The sequence below is a fragment of the Zingiber officinale genome, chromosome 3A (genome assembly GCF_018446385.1).
Source record: "Zingiber officinale cultivar Zhangliang chromosome 3A, Zo_v1.1, whole genome shotgun sequence".
NCBI classification, from domain to species: Eukaryota; Viridiplantae; Streptophyta; class Magnoliopsida; order Zingiberales; family Zingiberaceae; genus Zingiber; species Zingiber officinale.
In genome coordinates, this window is record NC_055990.1 from 164,484,626 (window position 1) to 164,504,895 (window position 20,270).

At 40.4% G+C, this 20,270-nt stretch overlaps 5 protein-coding genes across 7 annotated transcripts; 4 read left to right on the plus strand and 1 right to left on the minus strand.

Moving 5' to 3' along the window:
• The first annotated feature begins 202 nt into the window (after positions 1-202).
• Positions 203-4,184, plus strand: LOC122053354 (ABC transporter I family member 19-like). 2 transcript variants are annotated; one of them, XM_042615375.1, is made up of 7 exons: positions 203-387; positions 1,063-1,223; positions 1,667-1,718; positions 2,114-2,250; positions 2,696-2,782; positions 2,859-3,197; positions 3,993-4,184. In XM_042615375.1, exons 1-6 carry the CDS (start codon positions 258-260, stop codon positions 3,153-3,155), a joined length of 864 nt encoding a protein of 287 aa, XP_042471309.1. In that variant the 5' UTR covers positions 203-257; the 3' UTR covers positions 3,156-3,197; positions 3,993-4,184. The 2 variants fall into 2 exon arrangements, with proteins under 2 accessions (XP_042471309.1, XP_042471308.1); XM_042615374.1 differs by lacking the exon at positions 3,993-4,184 and having other exon boundaries at positions 2,859-3,473.
• A 3,952-nt stretch (positions 4,185-8,136) lies between these two features.
• Positions 8,137-9,419, plus strand: LOC122054234 (NAC domain-containing protein 21/22-like). Its single transcript, XM_042616047.1, has 3 exons — positions 8,137-8,358; positions 8,430-8,695; positions 8,815-9,419. Exons 1-3 carry the CDS (start codon positions 8,190-8,192, stop codon positions 9,262-9,264), a joined length of 885 nt encoding a protein of 294 aa, XP_042471981.1. The 5' UTR covers positions 8,137-8,189; the 3' UTR covers positions 9,265-9,419.
• A 1,186-nt stretch (positions 9,420-10,605) lies between these two features.
• On the minus strand, positions 10,606-11,935 carry LOC122053355 (GDP-mannose 4,6 dehydratase 1-like). Its single transcript, XM_042615376.1, has one exon. It carries the CDS (start codon positions 11,880-11,882, stop codon positions 10,767-10,769), a length of 1,116 nt encoding a protein of 371 aa, XP_042471310.1. The 5' UTR covers positions 11,883-11,935; the 3' UTR covers positions 10,606-10,766.
• Positions 11,936-14,386: 2,451 nt separating this feature from the next.
• On the plus strand, positions 14,387-17,182 carry LOC122053356 (GATA transcription factor 8-like). The gene is made up of 3 exons (XM_042615377.1): positions 14,387-14,652; positions 15,511-15,774; positions 15,913-17,182. Exons 1-3 carry the CDS (start codon positions 14,515-14,517, stop codon positions 16,771-16,773), a joined length of 1,263 nt encoding a protein of 420 aa, XP_042471311.1. The 5' UTR covers positions 14,387-14,514; the 3' UTR covers positions 16,774-17,182.
• A 352-nt stretch (positions 17,183-17,534) lies between these two features.
• LOC122053357 (50S ribosomal protein L18-like) lies at positions 17,535-19,987 on the plus strand. Of its 2 annotated transcripts, none has more exons than XM_042615378.1 (2): positions 17,535-17,825; positions 19,415-19,987. In XM_042615378.1, the coding sequence occupies exon 2, from the start codon at positions 19,435-19,437 to the stop codon at positions 19,777-19,779; it is 345 nt and encodes a 114-aa protein (XP_042471312.1). In that variant the 5' UTR covers positions 17,535-17,825; positions 19,415-19,434; the 3' UTR covers positions 19,780-19,987. The 2 variants fall into 2 exon arrangements, with proteins under 2 accessions (XP_042471312.1, XP_042471313.1); XM_042615379.1 differs by lacking the exon at positions 17,535-17,825 and adding an exon at positions 17,845-19,143.
• Positions 19,988-20,270: the final 283 nt, after the last annotated feature.

Below are 20,270 nucleotides of genomic sequence, written 5' to 3' on the forward strand. Positions count from 1 at the left end.
TAAAAATAATGCTTATATAAAAAAAGAATTTTATCTTTAAAAAAATGATACTGTTATTGTATTACTATTTATATTTTTTGAGAAAAAATATTTCAAATTATTTTATTATTTAAGAAGAATTGATAATAATTAATTAATTGACCCTGTTCATTTTATGTAAAAATGAATAATAATGATACATTTTTGGGTAGGTATCAATCAAATCAAATCCAAATTATTAAGCGAAGACCGGTGAAGTCTTCTGGCGGACAAAGGAGATGATCGGCGGCGGCATCGAGGTGTCAGGCCTCCACTTCGCCTACGAAGGCCGATCGCCGCTTTTCGCTAGGTTTAACCTGAACGTCTCTCCCGGTTCCCGATGCCTCCTCATCGGCGCTAATGGATCTGGTGAGTCTTCCCTCTCCTAACCTATATTTGTCCTTCTTTGATATTGCTAGGTATTCTTTGATTTCTTCCTTACAGGTTAAATATAGTACCAAATCATATCTTTTCCTGTATTTAAACTCACTTCAGAATTTTGCGTGCGTAGATGAATTTTAGTATAGCATTCTCCTTGAAGTGAATGCTTTCTGGCCTCGGCTAGTTGTATACATCGTTGAATTGGATGAATCGTTTTGACCGTAGCAAGGATTTGGTAGGCAAGTTTTGCACGGTATAATGTATAATGTTTGTACAATTGAAGATCGTGCCCAAGTATAATTTTTTCCAATCTTCCGGAAGAAGAATGATTTAAAGTTTTTAATTTGCATCTCTCCGTGTTGAAACACATAGGAAATTTGCTTTTCAGTACCTTGATTGACCCAACTATTTGAGATCGGCAACATGGGCCGTATTCCTCAATTTGAATCTATGCAACACTATATCATTAGTAATATTAAAGGAGAAAATATTTCTATTACATTATTACAAGTTGCGCTATAATTGATTCAACCCTTGAAACTACTCTTCGATTCCAATATAAAAAATTACTTGTACTCTAATTGATTCAACGCTTAGAGCTACTGTTGATTGCGAGTATAAAAAGTTTTTCCTTCAAGCTCTATATTTGGCGGGTTTCTGCAGGAAAAACTACCCTTTTGAAGATTTTAGCAGGGAAGCATATGGTTGGGGGAAGGGATGTGGTGCGAGTTCTTAATGCCTCGGCTTTCCATGACACGCAACTTGTTTGTAGTGGTGATCTTTCTTATCTTGGTGGATCTTGGAGCAAAACTGTTGGATCAGCTGTGAGTGTTTGGTATTTATTGCTGTCTTCAAGTGGAGTTAATTGACCTCCCCTTCCCCCAAAAAATAAATGATAATTTATTATGTATGACTTTCCTGATATTAGTCCTGTCTGGAACTAATCAGTTTGGAAAAGTGAATTTCTTTATCATCGATTAAGTTTAATATGCTTTTCCTTTTTGTTTTTGTTTGAAATTCCTAAGCAATTGATATGCAATATAATGACTAGCAAATGGCGAAGTTGATAGTTGACTGGTGATGTTTTCTGATTGATGTCCCTTGTGTGTCATAGTTTCAATCTATTCCACGATATGAGATCTGAAACGGTGTTTGACATATGCTGTGTTGAAAGTTGTCAGCATAGCAAGGAATAAAGTTGTTGAAAGTCTAAACTGCATTCATTAGTGGATTGATTATCTAACTCAAGGACTTCTTGTTCACTCAGGGAGAGATTCCACTCCAGGGCGACTTTTCTGCTGAACACATGATTTTTGGAGGTATGATGTTGAATGGAAGTTTGGGTGATGAGAATTTGATAAAATGTATTACTTGATACGCTTTTCTCAAAAAAAAAAAAAAAATCTCTTGCTGGATTTGTCTACATCAGATTAATAATGTTAGTATTGGTAAGTTTGTTTTGAAATGACTAGTTATTGATTGCTTTCCAAGTACTGGCTGTGAAAGCAAGAAATGTTTGCAATTTTGTGCGGTAGTTTTTCTCTCTAAGAAAAATATTTTTTATGCTTGGTGATCTTTTCTTAAAGTTATGTGTATTGATTGAATTAACATTTCTGATTGTAGTTTGCCTTTGCTAGTGTCAGTGCAACTGATTGTTGAAAATAAATGATGGAAATATGTACTTATCAAATTATTATTCATCATCTCTGAACAGTTGAAGGTGTCGATCCTGTTAGGAGAGAGAAATTGATTGATCTTCTTGACATTGATCTTCAGTGGAGAATGCATAAAGTTTCCGATGGACAACGCCGCCGTGTCCAAATATGCATGGGCCTTCTCTACCCATACAAGGTTAATTTGTTGCCCATTCCTTTTATTCATCATCAACAATCTGGAAAGAAGAGCATGTTTCCTCATTCCACTCCCAAATGATACTGTTTCTGTTTTCCAAGCTAGTATTGTAGCAGAAGTTCTTTGCAAAAACAACAAAGGGTACAATTTCATGCTGCTACAGAAGATGTGCTCAAATCATCATTCTCGAGTGCTTCTGGATATAGTGTTCGCTAATAATATTTTCATTGCTTAACATGATTTTGGAAGTCTATGGTATTGTGATTTGTTCACATAACTTGGTTCCTGGAGACCTAATTAGAGATTAAAAAAATGACATGACACTTTTTCTGAACAGGCCTTAAATTCCTTCTTTACGGGCATCGACTTTGATGATATTTTGTCTAAATGATGGGATCTTGTGTATATCTGTAGAGATTTTGCTTAAGCTTCAAATTGAATGCAGGTTCTTCTACTCGATGAGGTGACAGTAGATCTCGATGTTGTGACAAGAATGGATCTTCTTGATTTCTTCAAGGAAGAATGCGAACTGGCATGTGCTACTACTTCTCATAGCTATTTAAGCATTCTGTTGTTCTGTTTTATGATGTACTGTCATTGTATTTCAGAGAGGAGTCATCATTGTCTATGCAACTCATATATTTGATGGACTGGAGTCATGGGCAACGCATTTGGCCTACATCCAAGATGGTGAGTTGCTGAGGTCAGGAAAGATGTCCGACATAGTTGAATTGAAAAATGCTGATAACTTGCTGTCGGTCGTTGAGTCATGGCTTCGATCGGAAGTGAAGCTACCGAAAAAGGAATCCACAGCACCTATTAACTCTACAACACCAGCAAGCAGGCCCAGTCCTTTTGATTCTTCTCCTTTTAGATCATCCCGTCATATGGCATACTATCGCTGATTCATTAAGGCCTTTAAAAATCACTGTTCTCCTGAACTAGTGGTAAGATCATGGATTATGTCCAAATCCTATTCTTGGCTAATACAAAATAAAGAGTCAGTTCTTTTTTCTAAGGTTCATAATGGTTCTCTCATGTAGTAGGTAAGTATCTTGAAGCCAGATCATGTTGCTTCGGTTTGTGCCACCAGAAAAGCAAGCAAAACCTTATCGTATTTGAGTTGTCAAAATTTTATTATGTAAAAAATTGGATGTTGTGAACATAAGATAGTTACTTTTATTTTCCAAAAAGGGCATTCTTTGGCCTAGCACTTTCAAATTCTTCATATGCTACTCAACAGACAACAATGTTGGAATGGGTTTGGTTGGTTGCATGGGATGGAATGAGAAAGATTGCGTTCTAATGGTTGTGGTATGCCAATTAAATGAATGAATTCATTCCATGCCTTTCATATTTGAAGAGGCAGAAAACTTCATAGTTAGCAGTACCTATATAAGTTAGTTCAAAGAATGAGAATCCACTTAAGTATGTAGTTCCTTAGTATCTTAATTAGTGGTAGAGCAGTAGCTTGCCAAATAATATATGTGTATGTATTCAGAAGTGACAATTGTGTTGATATTTCAGAATGCTCATGGTCTCTCTCTGCAGAGGGTTTTCATTTGCCGATGTACTATACCTATGGGAAGTAAGCTTTCTAATTGCAAAGTAGTTTTAAATTTTCAAAAATATAATGAAGAAAGTAAGTGACAGCGCATTGAAACTCCATGCCAAGTATGTCTCATTTGATTGTAGCTAACGAATGTGTTTACAAATGACAATAACAGGGCATTCTTCTGCAGATAAAGAGAACTCTTGCATGAAGCCACGGGCCAAAGTTGAAAAAAAAAAGGAGACTGCTTGAGCTTTGTTGCTTTTATTTAATCCTTTGTTATTCCTTCGGAGCTGCAAATGCAAATGTAAATGGAGGAAGAAATTTAATTGTATTTGTACAGATTATTTTTGCTCAATTATTGTCTGATAAAGTTGGATCCCGTAGAGTGTACGTTGCATGACATGTCCTAGTCGACTTTGCACAGGTAGGTATTGGGCATCAGGATTGTACGTTTTCTATTGTATATCTTCATGATTGTCATGTTGGGCAAGAATAGCCTCACCTGATGAAGTTCTCGTGAACTCTCGAGGATATGATTCGTATTCTTGTGTATTATACCTACAGCTTGAGACTTAGAACAATTTAAACTATCAATTACAGCAAATTTCTATCAAATTTATTCCTAATCTGATTGAATACTACTTGTGATTTGTTAGGTTATGATGTGATTATATTGTGATATCTATGGGGACATTATCAAGATTTCCTGAGTGAGATGGGATCGGTGGTGAATTATGTTTTATAAAATATGATGCAATATATATATATCTTATTATTTTTATTAAAAATCTCTCCCTACTAATTAATTTTGGTGAAACCTAAAATGTATTTACGTTAATGTTCTTTTTTCTATTTATATTAAAAATAATTCCAAGGTTTATTAGTAATTTCACAAGCGAAACAATCAGTGATCTAGAGTTCGATACTTAGTTGTAGCGTATTATTATGTATTTTTCTCATTATTAATTTTCTCTGGTTGTTTTATATAAAAAAAATATAGTTCTTTTTAGTCTCATATCTTAAAATTGACAACACTATGATGATATGATCAAAAAAGCTTCTATAAATATTTTAGGCTGACGATGTTAAAAAAATATATTTTTCTTAGTTTTTTTTAAGTAAGACAAGTATAATATTAAATTAAAATAATTTTTTTCATAAGGAAGCCCGTTGCAGTAGTCATTATTGCATGGGTCTGATAAACCATACCCAAATAATTAATTCTTGGTTTATAAGGGTGGTACTAGAAAATCCAAATAATTCGGATTTTCAAATATCCAAATAATTCATATATTATTATATTACACACGCAACGCGTCTGCACGATGACATTAATATATATATATATATATATATATATATAGTGGAGGCTGAGATTAATATCTCTTAATTATCCTCTTCAATAATTAGTCTAAAGATTATGTTCAAAATCTAATTAAACTTATCCACAAATGACAAATCTTATACTTTGTTGGCTTCGAAATGTCTCTCTACAAGTGGTTAAATTAATGCTTTTAAGGCTTCATTTTCTATCAGATTTTTGCGTTATCTCTCTCTTTATGCATTTTAATTTTCCTCCGTATTAATAATTAATTAATTGGCCTAAATTAACTTAATTATATAAATATATAATCTGCTCTAAAAAAAGTCCAAATTGAACACCAAAAGGCCAAACTCATGGGCCCTTTTATAATCAATCGATAATCCTGAGAAAAATATAATTAATTATCTCAACTAATACATATTAAGTATTGCTGCTTCATTCTGCCTTGCCTCGCTTTTAATTAAGAATCTTGTCGCCATCTCCCTATTATTTTGCTTGCAGACAACCACTTTACCAACTTCTCAAGTCATATAATTAATAAGACATGCCCAAATCCACACTTCCACTGCATGCAAATCCTAAATAATCACTTAATTCCTTAGTTATCTTTAATCAATTAACTAATTAACAAACAACTTAAATGGCTGGAGAATGAGGTGGCGCTGAAAGATATTAAAAATAAAGGGAAAGAAATGATTTAAATTCCATATGGTTGTAATTAATAAGGATATATATACGAAGGCCAAGGATCGATCGACATGTGCAAATGAAAGATAACAAGAAATGCGAACTGCACACTCGTAGTTCAGTCTCTATCCCACAGTGTTCACGCCTTCGTTCATGAGTCCCGCTGCCACAAGAGAACGAGAAAGGTGCGTGGCCATCCCATGACAATTTCCCTGTGTACTTAATTAGCTTTTAGCAATAATTCGAAACATCATAATTAGAAATGACAAGGAACTGAGGAGAAGAATATTCCATGTGTATATTATATTGGCTATATATATATCCAACGTTTACACATCCAATATTAATTAATTTATCTCTTCAATCATATTATCGCATGTGTATGCCGGGGTGTGACAGAGGAGAGTTTGATATATGTGAGCTTGTTCATTAATTATTAATTCCAAATCATGGAGTTCAATTATTGCACTCTTTCTAAGGCTCGTCAAGATCAAATGATTTATTAATTAATTAATTAGTTTCCTAGCTTGAGAATAATGTGTCTAATTAGTAATTAAATTATACTGATCATGAAGTAGTCTCTCTTCTTTGCTCGACTCTCCTTTCAATGATTGGATTAGGACGTGTATGACTATGGCATGTCATCCTCATCATGTGAATGAAAGGCAGCCACCTAGGACTACGACTCAGTAAAATGGATAAAGTTTTAACTTAATGACTAATTAATCCAACAAATTCATGTTTCATTACTACTAATAATTGACTTGTCTTACAATGGCGACAAATATGGATGTACAAGTATATGATGTCTCCATCTCGTTTAAGATTGTTAGTTATTTTTTTTTTCCATTAGAATTTAATTCGTAACTACTAACTAATATGATCGATCTGCAGTATGAGAAGGAATAAAGCGCTAAGCATTTTCCTAATTCGATTTGAAGAGGCTTGGATATCAATACATATGTACTCGAACTAGTGGCTTAATTTCTGACTTTATTATTATTCTATCTATATATCTTTATTAATCAGGCCGTGCACGATTCTAGCATCAAAATATATATATATATATATATATATATAATCAAAATTATGAAGATGGCTGACTGGGGATATGACTCTTTTATTAATTTTGTAAAGACTCCGCTTTGATTTGTAATAATATGATCTTGTCTTAAAATTGTGAGAAGGTTGGCTGAGGATATGACTCCTCTGTTGACCTCGTGAAGACTCCGTTCTAATCTGTAACACACAAAATATCAATGCTGGGTCAGGGAACGGGTCCCAACATTGACCCTTCAACGCTCACCGAAATAATAGACAGAAAGTGGAGTAACATAGTAGCAGTAAAAGCACAAACGTAAATAATGAATAACACATATCTCCGTTGGTACATGTACCTCTTTTACATACTACTACAGTAGGCGACGTTCACGCTCCTTAAGGTGTGAGTATGTTTTCCCGACCATCCTATGAAATGAGATGTTAGAAAAGTGTCTCTGATACCATACCTCAATAGGGCATGCAAATCCCTAATATGACAGTAGAAATTTTCGTCGTACGATTTACCTGTTGACTATGCCCTGTTGTCAACGGTGTTACCTCTCGGGGGATATTAAGAGATATAGGAAGGGTCCCACTATTTGGCCTAGCGGGTTAGCCGCTTGGCCAGGACTCTCCGCCCGATTGATCTCAGCTGCTTTTCTTCATATAGTGATTCGGTTCGACAGATTGTTCCTAACCCAACCAGATATGAGCTCCGATCGACCTGACATTTGCTTAGTCAATTGCGAGAACCTGATGTTCTGGCTTTACTGATTCAATTCGAACGAGCAATCTACCCCCAATGAACCTGCTAACCAACCAGATACTTCGAACTTGATTGACAGTTGGCATCGAATACCATTCGATCCACTTTTAATGAGCTCGTTGGTCTTTTAACATTGACTCCTTTAATTTTAACCACTACATCGACTACTGTCTTTATCCTTAGATATACATGTGGATTAGTACTTAATAATTTTTTAGACTAGAGTTTCAACAAAACATAAAGGATGTTTTAGCCTGATAATATATACACAGTGAAGAGCCACATCAGCTAGATTTCTTGTGGCGATGGATATCTGATCAAATTCTTTCTCCACAAGCATAATATTTGTTAGGGAAACACAGCATCTTCTCGGAGATAACGACCGCCGCAAACTCTGGAAATCATGACAGCAATCTGATACCAAACAGTAGTTAAGCCGCTTTTCATAATATAAATTAATCGAGCTATACGTATCTGTGTGTATATATAGAGAGACTAGAGAGAGAGAGGGAGTTCAAGTAGTTTTTGCACGAAGAAGGTAGCTAAGGCTTAAATTTGAGGGTTTAATGAGTTTAAGGCACATTGAGTCGACTCTCCCAGCTGGGTTTCGCTTCTGCCCTAGCGACGAGGAGCTTATGTGCTACTACTTGCAGAAGAAGGTAGCTAACGAGAGTTCCTCCCGAGGAACCATGGTCGAAGTCGATTTGCACACTCATGAGCCATGGCAACTTCCAGGTTACTTAATTAATCAATTACTTATTCTATTATTGCTGTTTGTCATGTGTATATATCTATGTATGTATCAGAGGCGGCAAAGCTAAACGAGAAAGAGTGGTACTTCTTTAGCTTCCGAGATCGAAAGTACGCGAGGGGTTGGCGATCGAATCGAGCGACCAAGAGTGGGTATTGGAAGACGACGGGGAAAGATCGCGTGGTTTCTGATCCAAAAAGCCATGAGGTTGTGGGAACGAGGAAGACGTTGGTGTTCTACCAAGGGAGGGCTCCCAAGGGGAGAAAGACTAATTGGGTGATGCATGAATTTCGACTAGGGATGCTACATGCACCTCCCAAGGTTCGCCATGCCCATGCATATATCTCAAATTCTTCTTCTTTAATTAATTAATTCCCTTTTATTAATATATTCTTCTTCAGATATAATTAATTAATTTGGTGTTTCATTGTGCGTAACAGGAAGACTGGGTGCTGTGCAGAGTGTTTCACAAGAAGAGAGGGGAGTCTTGTAAGCTCTACGACATGGAGAATGAGCAGGAGAATATCCACAAGCCGAGCTGCTCGTCTCCTCCTCCTCTTCCTCGTGATCAGCATATGCCTACTGACCATTCAATTAGACTGTGCCATGAACAGACGACGACGACGACTTCGCCGGCATTCCCCATTGATCTCCCAGTAGTGCAGGAGGGCAACTTTCTCGACTTGGCATGGCTGCGCCACCACTTCATCGAAGACAGTACTGGCTTGCTGTTGGATGTGGGTTTAGACGGAGACAGAGAATTGGATGATCATGAGATGGTGGTGCAAAGGCTCGGCGGAATAATGGATGACAGCTTTGGAGCTTGCAGTACTGGTTTAGTAGCTCGAGGTGGAAATAATTACAACGTCGATCAGTTCATCTTCCCCTGATCGATCCAAGCAAATTATATATATCCAACACAACAAATTCATTTCGCATAATCTCTAGCTAGCTAGCTTGTGTATAGGTACAGCAGTGTTGTTTTCTCTTTCGAATTCATGACACAAAATATTATACGAGTTCATGTTGTGATTTTGTTAATTTACTTGCAAAGGATTTTTTTTAAAAAAAAATCTAATAATTATTTATATAATATAATATAATATAATTCTTCTAAGCTAGAATGTTATTATTAGAATATTAGACGGCCCAGGCTGAATAAAATGTGAAAAAAAAATTAGAACACTAAAACATTGCTGAAAATTAAATGATGTAGTAATAAGGAAGAATCTATCTAACACGAGTTAATTATCATAGTATAGATCAAAGTCAAGATGGTCAACACCAGGGAAGCGGATCATCGATTGATTGGAGAGACCCTTGTCCTATCGGCCATCATATTATCCAATCGATCATATGAGTAAACAGTATAATTAGTTCGGTCAACAGGAGAACAAGTTACGCGAGTCGAGGCATGATCCGAGCGGACCACTCGTTAGACTCGAAGAATGACGTTGACATTATACACTTAATGAAACAATAAAATGAATAATTAATAAAGGAAAGAGAAAATAAAATAGAATACTCCATCTATCGTTAAATGAGAAGAAGTCAAAACAAAGATATCTTCTATCGATAATCAATATCATTAAACAGGGAAGATGAAGGGTCACTAAAAAAAAGTATAAAAAGAGCACACAACACAATGTATGAAGAAGAAACACAAAATCTTTATCCAACACAAAAGACCCCTTTCTTAATTTTGATATTGTTTTGTAAAAAACAAGGTTTTGTCGAATCAACGAAACTGTCTCTTCACGCCTTCGATAGATCACTAAATATAAATTTTAGACTGTTATAATAATTTAGAAAAATATATAAACCGTTTTAGAAGATGGAGGTGATTAATTATTGAGCGGCATTGATGACCATCTCAATAAAATAGTAAGGCAAGAAATTCGAAGGGTAGTGAAGAAATTCAAACGCCACACCAAAGCATAGCTAATGGTGTTGCTGACGACGGAGAGAAGAGCGGCTACGACTTCACTGCCATCTTTATGTTTCATTTCGTCAATAATATATCAATATAAAACCCAACATTAATATATTAGAAGGTTTAATCAATTTTAAATTCATATAAAATTAGTATTTTTTAAGGTTTAATCAATTTTAAATTCATATAAAATTAGTGTTTTTTTTTTAAAAAAAATGATTGCATAGATATATGATCTACTCATCACATGAGTCGAACATTGGCCCTAACCTCACAGGCGATCGCAAGATCGAACATATTTCGGAGAAAACTTTGGGAAATTAATTTTATCGAATACGAAGAACTCAAAATGACAAAACGCCGCAGAGATGGAGCGGAACTAGGGCTGCTGGTGGGCGTCGATGTATCCGGCATCCGCGAGAACTCAAAATGACCAAACGCCGCTGAGATGGAACGGAACTAGGGCTGCTGGTGGGCGTCGATGTATCCGGCATCGGCGAGCACCTTCTCCTTCTTCGCGATCTCCAGGTCATGATCCACCATCATCTTCACCAGCTCCAGGAACCCTACCTTGGGCTTCCACCCCAGCGCCTTCCTCGCCTTGCTCGAGTCGCCTTTCAGGTTGTCCACCTCCGCCGGCCGGAAGTACCGCGGATCTATCACCACGTGCTCCTTCCATTCCAGCCCCACGTAGCCGAACGCCGCCTGCAGGAACTCCTCCACCGTGTGCGATTCCTCCGTCGCCACCACGTAGTCCCCCGCCTCCTCCTGCTGCAGCATCATCCACATTGCTTCAACGTAGTCGCCGGCGAAGCCCCAGTCTCGGGCGGCCGATAGGTTCCCGAGGAAGACCTTGGTTTGGAGGCCGAGGCGGATGCGGCCGACGGCACGGGTGATCTTACGGGTCACGAAGTTCTCGCCGCGGCGGGGGCTCTCGTGGTTGAAGAGGATGCCGTTGCAGGCGAACAGTCCGTAGGCCTCGCGGTAGTTGACGGTGTACCAGTGGGCGGCGACCTTGGCGGCCGCGTAGGGGGATCGCGGGTGGAACGGGGAGCTCTCCGACTGGGGCGGCGGCGTGGATCCGAACATCTCCGAAGATCCAGCCTGGTAGTAGCGGGCGGGTTTGGGGGAGCACCGGACGGCCTCAAGGAGGCGGAGGGCCCCGGTGGCGACGACGTCAGCAGTGTAGTCGGGAATCTCGAAGGAGACGGCGACATGGGACTGGGCGGCGAGGTTGTACACCTCGTCGGGGAGGAGGGCATCGACCCATCGGCGGAGGGACGAGGCGTCGGAGAGATCGGCATAGTGGAGCTTCATCCGGGCCTTGGCAGCGTTGTGGGGGTCGACATAGAGGTGATCGAGCCGGGCGGTGTTGAAATTGGAGGATCGGCGGATGAGTCCGTGAACCTCGTACCCCTTCCCCAGCAGGAACTCCGTCAGGTACGATCCGTCCTGCCCCGTAATCCCAGTAACCAGGGCTACCTTCCGCCGCTCGCCGGGCATCGGGCGCGGTACCGCAGCCGCGTCTGCCTGCTCCTCGTCGTAGACGCCGTTGTTGGATTCGTGGGGCGCCATTTTTCCAGATCTGAGGGAGGGGAGGAGACGACGAAGGAATCCGAATTGGGGATGGAAAAAAAATATATATAAATTGGAAAATAAAAAAAAATGTCAACTTAAATAAAAAAATACGGTCCAGTATGAGATCAACAGCAATAGGGGATTCCTCATGGAGGGCTGGCTCATTTTCAGTCGTCCGATTCGCACCTAATAAATCAAGGCCGTTTATAATCGCTTTCGTTAAACGGTCAAGATTCCATCCGTCCATGTTGGACGGATAAAATGAACCTTTCCATAGTTATCTTCATGGGCTTCACGTTCTCGCGAGGCCCTTCATGGGCCAAATCCATAAGTTCTCTCAATGGACCAATAACGAAGTCGTACGGAAACGCCAAGGTCGAATGCCCAGAAAGTGCGTGCTAGTATACTGGTTTGCAATTTTTCTATCTTTTAATAAATTTTCTGGATAGCGTTGGGTTAATTAAATTATTGTCCCTACGCACGGGAGTTCATGGTGATTAGGTTAGGTACAGATCATGCCAAAGCGTTTCCACCTCATGCTTAACATATTGACCATTCAAGCGAATTAGGCCTGCTCCATCTTCCATTAAATTAGGCCTGCATTTTTCTCCTTTGTCCAATGGATCTACCGATAAATTTGATTTTTGTTACACTCACACTTTTGTTTGCAGTCAAGTAGAGGCCAAAAGATTTTCCAGATCTATCAAAAACCCCGCCAAACCGAAGTAGTAGCACCTTGCGGCAGCGCCACATGCTCCATAATTGCACCGACACTGTTTGGAAACATCCTCTATGGCACCCCTCACGACTTGAACGTATCCTATTCCTATTGGATGAATAGTGGTGGGCGCCACCGGATGGTCTAACGGAAGACGGTTTTACGACGTTTGCTATGCCAGAGGAAGCATCGGATCAGTTGGCCTTCTCCTCGCCGCCGCTGTCCCTCTGCTTCGCCGCCTGTGGCCTCGGGCCACGGCCACCTCTGTCGGTCACCGACGCTGTCGCTCATCGTCGATTACTATCATTTCTATCTGGAATTTCAATAATTAATTGATGATTTATTTCTTCATTAATTCGGAAGAAAATAAACATGCGAACAAAATTAACACGTAGTCTACACGGCGCAGATGCAAGTTGGGAAGCGATGGCGACCGCAGAAAGCAAGTGGCGCGTCCTCATCAACGTGGTTTAGTTAATTGTCGATTCATGCTTACGTACAGTAACACTACAATCTACACCTATTTTCAAAATTAATTACTGCTGATCTTGGAGATTAACTCGACGCAGGTTGAATGCGAACGTGATTATAATTTAGGTCAAACCTCACCCACCTAATTACAGCGATTGAATGAGATCAAATACCTACCTAATCTTGGGAAACAATCAAAGAGTGGGCGAGGACCAATTCTTTGTGTTAGGACAAGAAGAGAAAATACAAAGAAAAAAAATGTACATTTGTGGACGTTTGGTATATATGTTTGAACAATATTTTGTATTTAGATTTATTATCAGCGTGCACTATGGATACGTTTTGCTAGGAATGAAATTTATTTTTATTTTGTGTCTTATCTGTGTCGATAAACGGCATGTGACATCGCCGCATGAGATGCGACGTGTCTCGCGTGACCGAAACGCGTCGGTTCATGGCTGTGATCCAGCTGGCTCCGTCGTGGGTACATGTGCGGGGGACGAATAAAGTGCCACCTGACTTCCGGAGGACCCAACACGTCGTATGATTTGTTAAGAAGTTAAAAGCGGAAACAATAATTTAGTCGTTAACGATCCCGAGACGGGTAGAGAATTTTCACACCCCGTAGATGCCCGCATAACCCCGCTGCGTGCGTGGTGACCATGTGATCGGCCTGAGAACCGTGGAGGAATTATGCGGCGCACGTCGTCGCTTTGCCTTCACGAAACGCTCTCGAGATGGACGGCCTCGATGCGTCTTGACTTAATTCTTTGCCCCCGTCTACTGGGATGATTGTCGACAGCACAGCAGTTTTTTTTTTAATTTTATTTTAAAATAAGAAATAATTCAAATGAAGAAATCGTTTTAGTAAGACGGCGGGAGTTTTCTAAAAGTTCAAATAAAAGAAATTGAAAATTCTCTTAATTTATGCGGATGTTTTTTTAATGTAAAATGTAAAATTTAAGGTAAAAGTTAAATTTAGGATGATTGATATGGATGCTCTAATATATCGCTATCCCATTTTGATTTATTAGAAGTGGGGGTTGAATGTATTGGTATCCGGCAGACAAGGAGGAGTTAATGTAGGCAGCGGCGGTGAAATAATAATCATATTCGTATTCCGGCGCGGTGTGACTCGGGCCCTCCGGCGATCAGCTACATAATAGACAGAGAGACAGACGTCAGGGTGATGGCGAAGGCAATGGGCGGAATCCAGCTAGCAATGAACGAGAGAGGATGTCTACCTTGCACCACACCACACCACACCTCACCAACCTGTGATGTGGGTCACGCTAATCAGATTGTATTCCACTTAATTATTGTGACCTCATCTCGCTGCTCAGTCCATGTTGCTGCTGCTGTTGCTGTTTCAGTTTCTGCCGCTATAGTTGTTGTGGTGGATGCATCGACCCTGTCACGTTCTCTCCTCTCCTCCTTTTTATGCTCCGGGCTTTTGCCCCCCTTCCTCTTTCTTCCCATATCCCAACTCTCCCTCTTGGCTTTAATCTCCCTTCAAACAGGCCGATAGTATTTCTACCTCTGCGACAGCTGGTCACCGGCGAGCTTCTGCTCTATTCGGTGAGGGTGTGATATGCACACACGCCTGAAGCATAATTTTCATGTCATTTCTGTTTCCCGGTCTATTTGTGGTTTCATGCTCTCTGCCCTTAGATTCGGGTTCATGATGACTCTTCTTCCCTTAATTTTCTTAATCAAGGAGTGTTTGGAGCTAGAAAAATTAGAAAATTTGAGTCTAGTGTGACAAGAAAAGCAAAACTGTGTTTTGTGTTAGGGTTTTTTATTCCCCTCGACTTTTGCTTTCAGAATTGAGCTTGCTTGCTTCGTTGTGAAGCGATTTGCATAGTTGTCTTTTTCCATCGGCGGCCGTGCCGTCTCTCCAATCACGTTCCATGCCTCTTTGACCGCTTCCTTCCTTCGCAATGAAGCCGGCTTCTCGACGTCCTTCCACGCGGTCTCCGCCACTGACCCGGAATCCTTCACCCCAAAATTGACAGCTAAAATGTAAATGCGAAAGCCCTGCAATTTATTTGTTTACTTGTTTGTTTATTTTCCTTATTTTTTCTGGAGAGAAATTGGTCAAATTGCCGCTCAACTGGCGGCGTAGACGGCGGACCGTGGATTGGTGAAGTGACGCGTTCCTAATCCTACAAACCATGGCCGCCACGTTACGTTAGCTGAGGTAGATCTCGTATAATTCTACGGGCCTTTGTCCTCGCGCGCAGATAAACCTGCCCTGCTTTCGTTCCCTGATTCTCCTGGTTTCTTTTCCGTTCAAGGCGTGTAGGCAGATCGCCAAGTGGAGGAGTCCTGTTCATTTCTTACTCGTGTACTCGATTCATTCCGACGTTTTCGCGAGCGTTGCGTTAATCGCGTTATTGTTTTGACCTCGTCTCATTCATGGTGGTGTGTGTGCAGAGGGACGCGATGGAGGATGGCATGGGCGACCTGTTCGACCACATCGAGGACTTACTCGACTTCCCCGGCGACGAGGACGTTTTCGAGCTGTTGGAACCGTGCGGTGGCGGGAGCGAGACGCTGCTGCTTCCTCCTCTGCCGGTGCCGGACGCCGGGGTTTTAGGCGACGGCGTCGGTAAGGACTCGCTCGATGGCTTCACTGCCCCGAACACTAACAGGAAGGATGGAGTCGAGTTCAGCAAGGAAGACGACAAGCTTGGCCAGGTGAGTTTTCAATTTGGTCCGGTGAAATGAAAAAAAAAACTATAATTTAATTCCATAAGAAACATTACAATTTAGATCAATAATTGTTGCCGAAATTTTGGTAATTGACGAGCAACGTGGTGTTTGTGGAAATGGCAGTGGGATGAGCTTGACATTGTGCAATTGGAATGGATGTCAAACTTCCTCGATGACTCCGAGTCCTTCTCGCTTGGCCTCACCGGCGGCGTTGACACCGTCGACAAAAGTAGTGCCACCAGCGACGACAGCCATGGCGAAACCAAAGCCATTCGGCGTTGTTATTTTCGCACCTCGAGTCCGGTCTCTGTGCTCGAAGCGAACAGGAACGCCTCCGCCGGCGGCGTCAGCGAGTCCTACTCGTCATCGTCCTCTTACTCTTCCTCGTCGACCTCCGCTTCCTACTTCATCGGCAGCAAGAACGACGCGGGGGCATCGCCGCCTCCGATCAGCCCGCCTGAGTCACCCGCGGCGTTACTCGTTCCCGCTCGCGCGCGCACAAAGCGCGGGCGCCCAGCCGCCTACTCGCCTCTCCACGTCCTCATCCCCTGCTCCACTCCTGTGGCCGCCGCCGCCGCCGCCGCCGCGTACACTTCAGACCCTGAAAGCTTCTGCGAGTCATCATTTCGCGCCACGCTACCGCCTCCACCCAACAAAAAGAGCAAGAAAACCCATCCAACCGGCGAGGGGAACGACTCGAGCCCGCCGGCTGCGGTGCGAAAGTGCATGCACTGCGCGATCACCAAGACCCCGCAATGGAGGGCAGGGCCCCTGGGTCCCAAGACCCTCTGCAACGCCTGTGGCGTCCGCTACAAGTCCGGCCGGCTCTTCCCGGAGTACCGTCCCGCCGCCAGTCCCACCTTCGCCCCTTCCGTTCACTCCAATTCCCACAAGAAGGTGGTCGAGATGCGAATGAATGCCAAACACAATGCTACCGCAACCGACGGCTGCGATCTCCTCGAGTACATTCGCCGGCGAGCATGAGCCACGTATGCATGCAACAAAAAATAATTCCACGCACACTCAATTAGCAGCAGCAATTTCTTAGATTTAGAAATTATCCCGGTTTCTGATTTCATTTTATTTAAATACAATATTTTTATATTTATTATATTATATTATTATATCCCCTAAAATTGTGTACAGAGGAGTTGGGAGTGAAGAGAAGGATGGTTGAACCACTACAGTCTACAGGTAGGAAGTAGTAGTTGACAGTCACAGAGATTGCAAGAGAGCATATTGTTGTCATTGTTTAGTTAGAAGAAAGAAGGAAAGGAGAGGAGATTGATTATTATTCTAGTTTGATTGTGTGAGCTTGGTGTATTAAATTCTTTTTGTAGTTGATTGATTGATATTTGATAATGACTATGTGGATTACAATATTTTGGTTTTATTTTTCACTTGTTTTGGAACTATTGTGTTAGTCTACTCTCTTCAACCATCGCACTGATGCACTCAAAACTCTCTACTACATCTCTTGCTCTCCATTGCAATTTGGATTCTCTGAATTATTTTTTACGTTTAAGTGATGGTCCTTTTATATATATTGATGGATATGAATGATCTTCATCTATTTTATAAGAAGAAATTATTCATCTCATCAATATATATAAAAAGATCATCCCTTGGATCATAAAATGCGATCCAGGATCTGCTCTGGCATTTATCCGTGCTATTTAATTTATTCCTCTGTTTTTATGAGCTTCGGATCTGAACTGGACTTAATTTGGATGAATTTAAACTGAACCGGAATTGAACTGATCTGTGAATAGTCTTAAAACCCTAATACTCTCACCCTCAATCTGCCGCAGCCCTATTCTCCCTCTCCCATATCTCCCTTTCTCTCTCGCATCTCACAACTCAGTGCCGCCGGTCTCCCGTCGGCGCACAACTTGCGCCGTCGACGAGTTGTCTCCACCGACAAAAAAAAAATCTCCGCCTCCCTCCCGCACGCGGACCTCTCGCGAGAAGGCCTCTTTTCCATTTCGTCCCGTTGGTTGCGACGCCGCCGCCTGGTTCTGTCATCTCGATCTCGCGTAGGACTTATATTCATTTGCTAATTTTAACCTTCATTTTTTCTTGTAAATTTCATCCCGTCTCTTCAGAAGGAGAATCTCTACAGCATACAAATTTGCAGACATTTTCTAGCATGAAAATGAAGCATTATTTAAGCTAGTAATCGCAGGTTTTAGCATTATGGTTATAGGCTTATAGCTATTGGGGAAATTTTAAACCTCTAAGCTGGTTGCTGTCTCGTATAGACAGTGTAGCTCTGGTCAATTTTTGATCATTAAGGTTATTGCTTTATTAAAATATTCATTTGTTGGGTAAAATTGATGCTTTTGTATTATTTAATTCACATTCTTGGTCATCCGGAAAGTTAAGTGGTTCTAAAAACATTCGATTTGATGTTTAATTGCTTAACGTAGTCTAGATGAAATTAGGACCAAGTACCTCGATGTGATTATGATATCCATTTTGCTCCAAGCGCTGCATAAGCAAGACTACGTTAAGCAAACTACATTCTTGGTCATTCTTGGATTGAGGCACTTGGTGGAATTGATGCTTGCCTGGCTATTAAACCGTACCTTCTAATTCTTTTTGCCTATCTTTTAGTTGCTACATTTGGCACTCTTGTACAGCATACAAAAAAATAATCTGAGTCAGGGCAGTAAACTCATACATGCCCTCATATGTGCCAGTCCTTAAATCCATTTGGTGAATCAGGTTTCATGCTCATTGGATATGCTACGACACAAGCTATGTTTTGCCTAATCTATTATTTTAGCATTACTTGAGCTATAAGCTATGTTATTCAATTTCCAAGATTGAAGATTATTCGATGTGTGAATTTACATCATATCCCAAATATTTAATCTTTTGCACTCCATGTCATGCAAGCCAATATCTTGTCATATCTAACATGGAATACCATTATTTTTGTGTTTGTGATTATCTTAGCTATTGTTTGCCCATCTGTATCTAGCATACACCAACAACATAGCAGAAGAGTTGAATTTGAGAGTGGATTCAGCAAGGGTAAGAGAAAATGAAAGTAAACTTTAATTGATGTGATAAACGTGATATAGTTGATATATACATATCTCACCCGAGGGATATAATTGCATATATATAGTTGATGATCTGAATCAATAAATAATAGCCTATCAATTGATGATTTAATTTTATAGAGTTCAATAGAGGATAATAGTGGAACAAATATGGTTTGATTGTGGTATATATATGCAACTTGACCAAATGGGGGCTTGTCTTGGAGCCTGAGAGCTCCAAACACTGAAGGGGCTCGCAAATTGGAAGGAAAGATGGAAGGGGATGGAGGACATTATTGACAAGGTAGAATATGAGGTTTGTGTTTACTTCCATTGTTCTCTTCATCTCTAGGAAACAAGATACAAAGAAGACTCTCTTCTCTTAATCTTCTATCCCTATGTTTGTCTGTCTCTCTCCTATTCTCCATTTCCTAAACATAACCTATACCTTGCAAAGGAATTGGCAAATTGTCATTCTTCTTTAGAGTTTCCTTCTTTTTGTTGTTGTTTTGGTGCGAGGTGGGAATGGGGGATTATGTTTTCTACAATATGATGCTCCACTTTGCTTCTTTCAGGTTGTTTACCAATACCAGAAATGGTCATCCCCCCTCCTGTCAGGCGGCCAAGGATCATCAACTACCTGAAGCCTTATGTTCTGAAGATGCACTTCACAAACAAATTTGTGAATGCCCAAGTTATTCACACCCCAACTGCTACGGTCGCAGCCTCAGCAAGCTCACAGGAAAAACTACTCAGGCCGAGCATGGAGTCCACACGAGATGTCGCAGCAGCTGCCAAGATTGGTAAGCTATTGGGGGAGCGTCTCCTACTCCAGGGTATTCCTGCTGTTTCTGTGTTCTTAAAACGGGAACAAAAATACCATGGGAAGGTGAAGGCTGTCATAGATAGTGTGAGAGAAGCCGGTGTCAAGCTACTTTGATGTCATCTCAGTTGCCATCAGATAGTTACAACTAATAAGCTGCTGCGACAATTTACAGGAAACATTCGCTCTAAATTTAATTGTCTAGCTTGCTCTGGTGTCTATTCATCTTAGGACTTGGAAATGGTACGCTGGAATGCTAAGAATTTAACTCGATGCTTAACAATTCAATACCATCTGGAAATATGGTGACATAGCTTGTTTAATCTGATGATTTCAAGGTTGTTTTATGTTTTATTTAGTAGTAGTAGCATTAGTACTAATTAATTATGGGATGATTTATATTGATATATTTTTTTTTATCATATTTCATTAATTAATAAAAGATAAAATTGGTTATTAAATTTATTTCACTGCAATGTCGAATGAATAAGTATAATAATGTCTTAAGTTAGTATGTTCTAATCTATAACATATCAATTAGTTGAATTAATAGTGGAATATTATAAATATATAGAATGTTATTTTAAATTATTTTTAGTCAAATATTA

Bases quoted from the DNA above. Each gene is read 5' to 3' on its own strand.
- LOC122054234 (XM_042616047.1), top strand. From the start codon at position 8,190: ATGAGTTTAAGGCACATTGAGTCGACTCTCCCAGCTGGGTTTCGCTTC. The intron at 8,359-8,429 runs GTTACTTAATTA...TGTATGTATCAG, and splicing joins TGAGCCATGGCAACTTCCAG to AGGCGGCAAAGCTAAACGAG. The intron at 8,696-8,814 runs GTTCGCCATGCC...TGTGCGTAACAG, and splicing joins TGCTACATGCACCTCCCAAG to GAAGACTGGGTGCTGTGCAG.
- LOC122053356 (XM_042615377.1), top strand. From the start codon at position 14,515: ATGCTCCGGGCTTTTGCCCCCCTTCCTCTTTCTTCCCATATCCCAACT. The intron at 14,653-15,510 runs GTGAGGGTGTGA...GTGTGTGTGCAG, and splicing joins GCGAGCTTCTGCTCTATTCG to AGGGACGCGATGGAGGATGG. The intron at 15,775-15,912 runs GTGAGTTTTCAA...TGGAAATGGCAG, and splicing joins AAGACGACAAGCTTGGCCAG to TGGGATGAGCTTGACATTGT.
- LOC122053355 (XM_042615376.1), bottom strand. From the start codon at position 11,882: ATGGCGCCCCACGAATCCAACAACGGCGTCTACGACGAGGAGCAGGCA.
- LOC122053357 (XM_042615378.1), top strand. From the start codon at position 19,435: ATGGTCATCCCCCCTCCTGTCAGGCGGCCAAGGATCATCAACTACCTG.
- LOC122053354 (XM_042615375.1), top strand. From the start codon at position 258: ATGATCGGCGGCGGCATCGAGGTGTCAGGCCTCCACTTCGCCTACGAA. The intron at 1,224-1,666 runs GTGAGTGTTTGG...TTGTTCACTCAG, and splicing joins GCAAAACTGTTGGATCAGCT to GGAGAGATTCCACTCCAGGG. The intron at 1,719-2,113 runs GTATGATGTTGA...ATCTCTGAACAG, and splicing joins TGAACACATGATTTTTGGAG to TTGAAGGTGTCGATCCTGTT.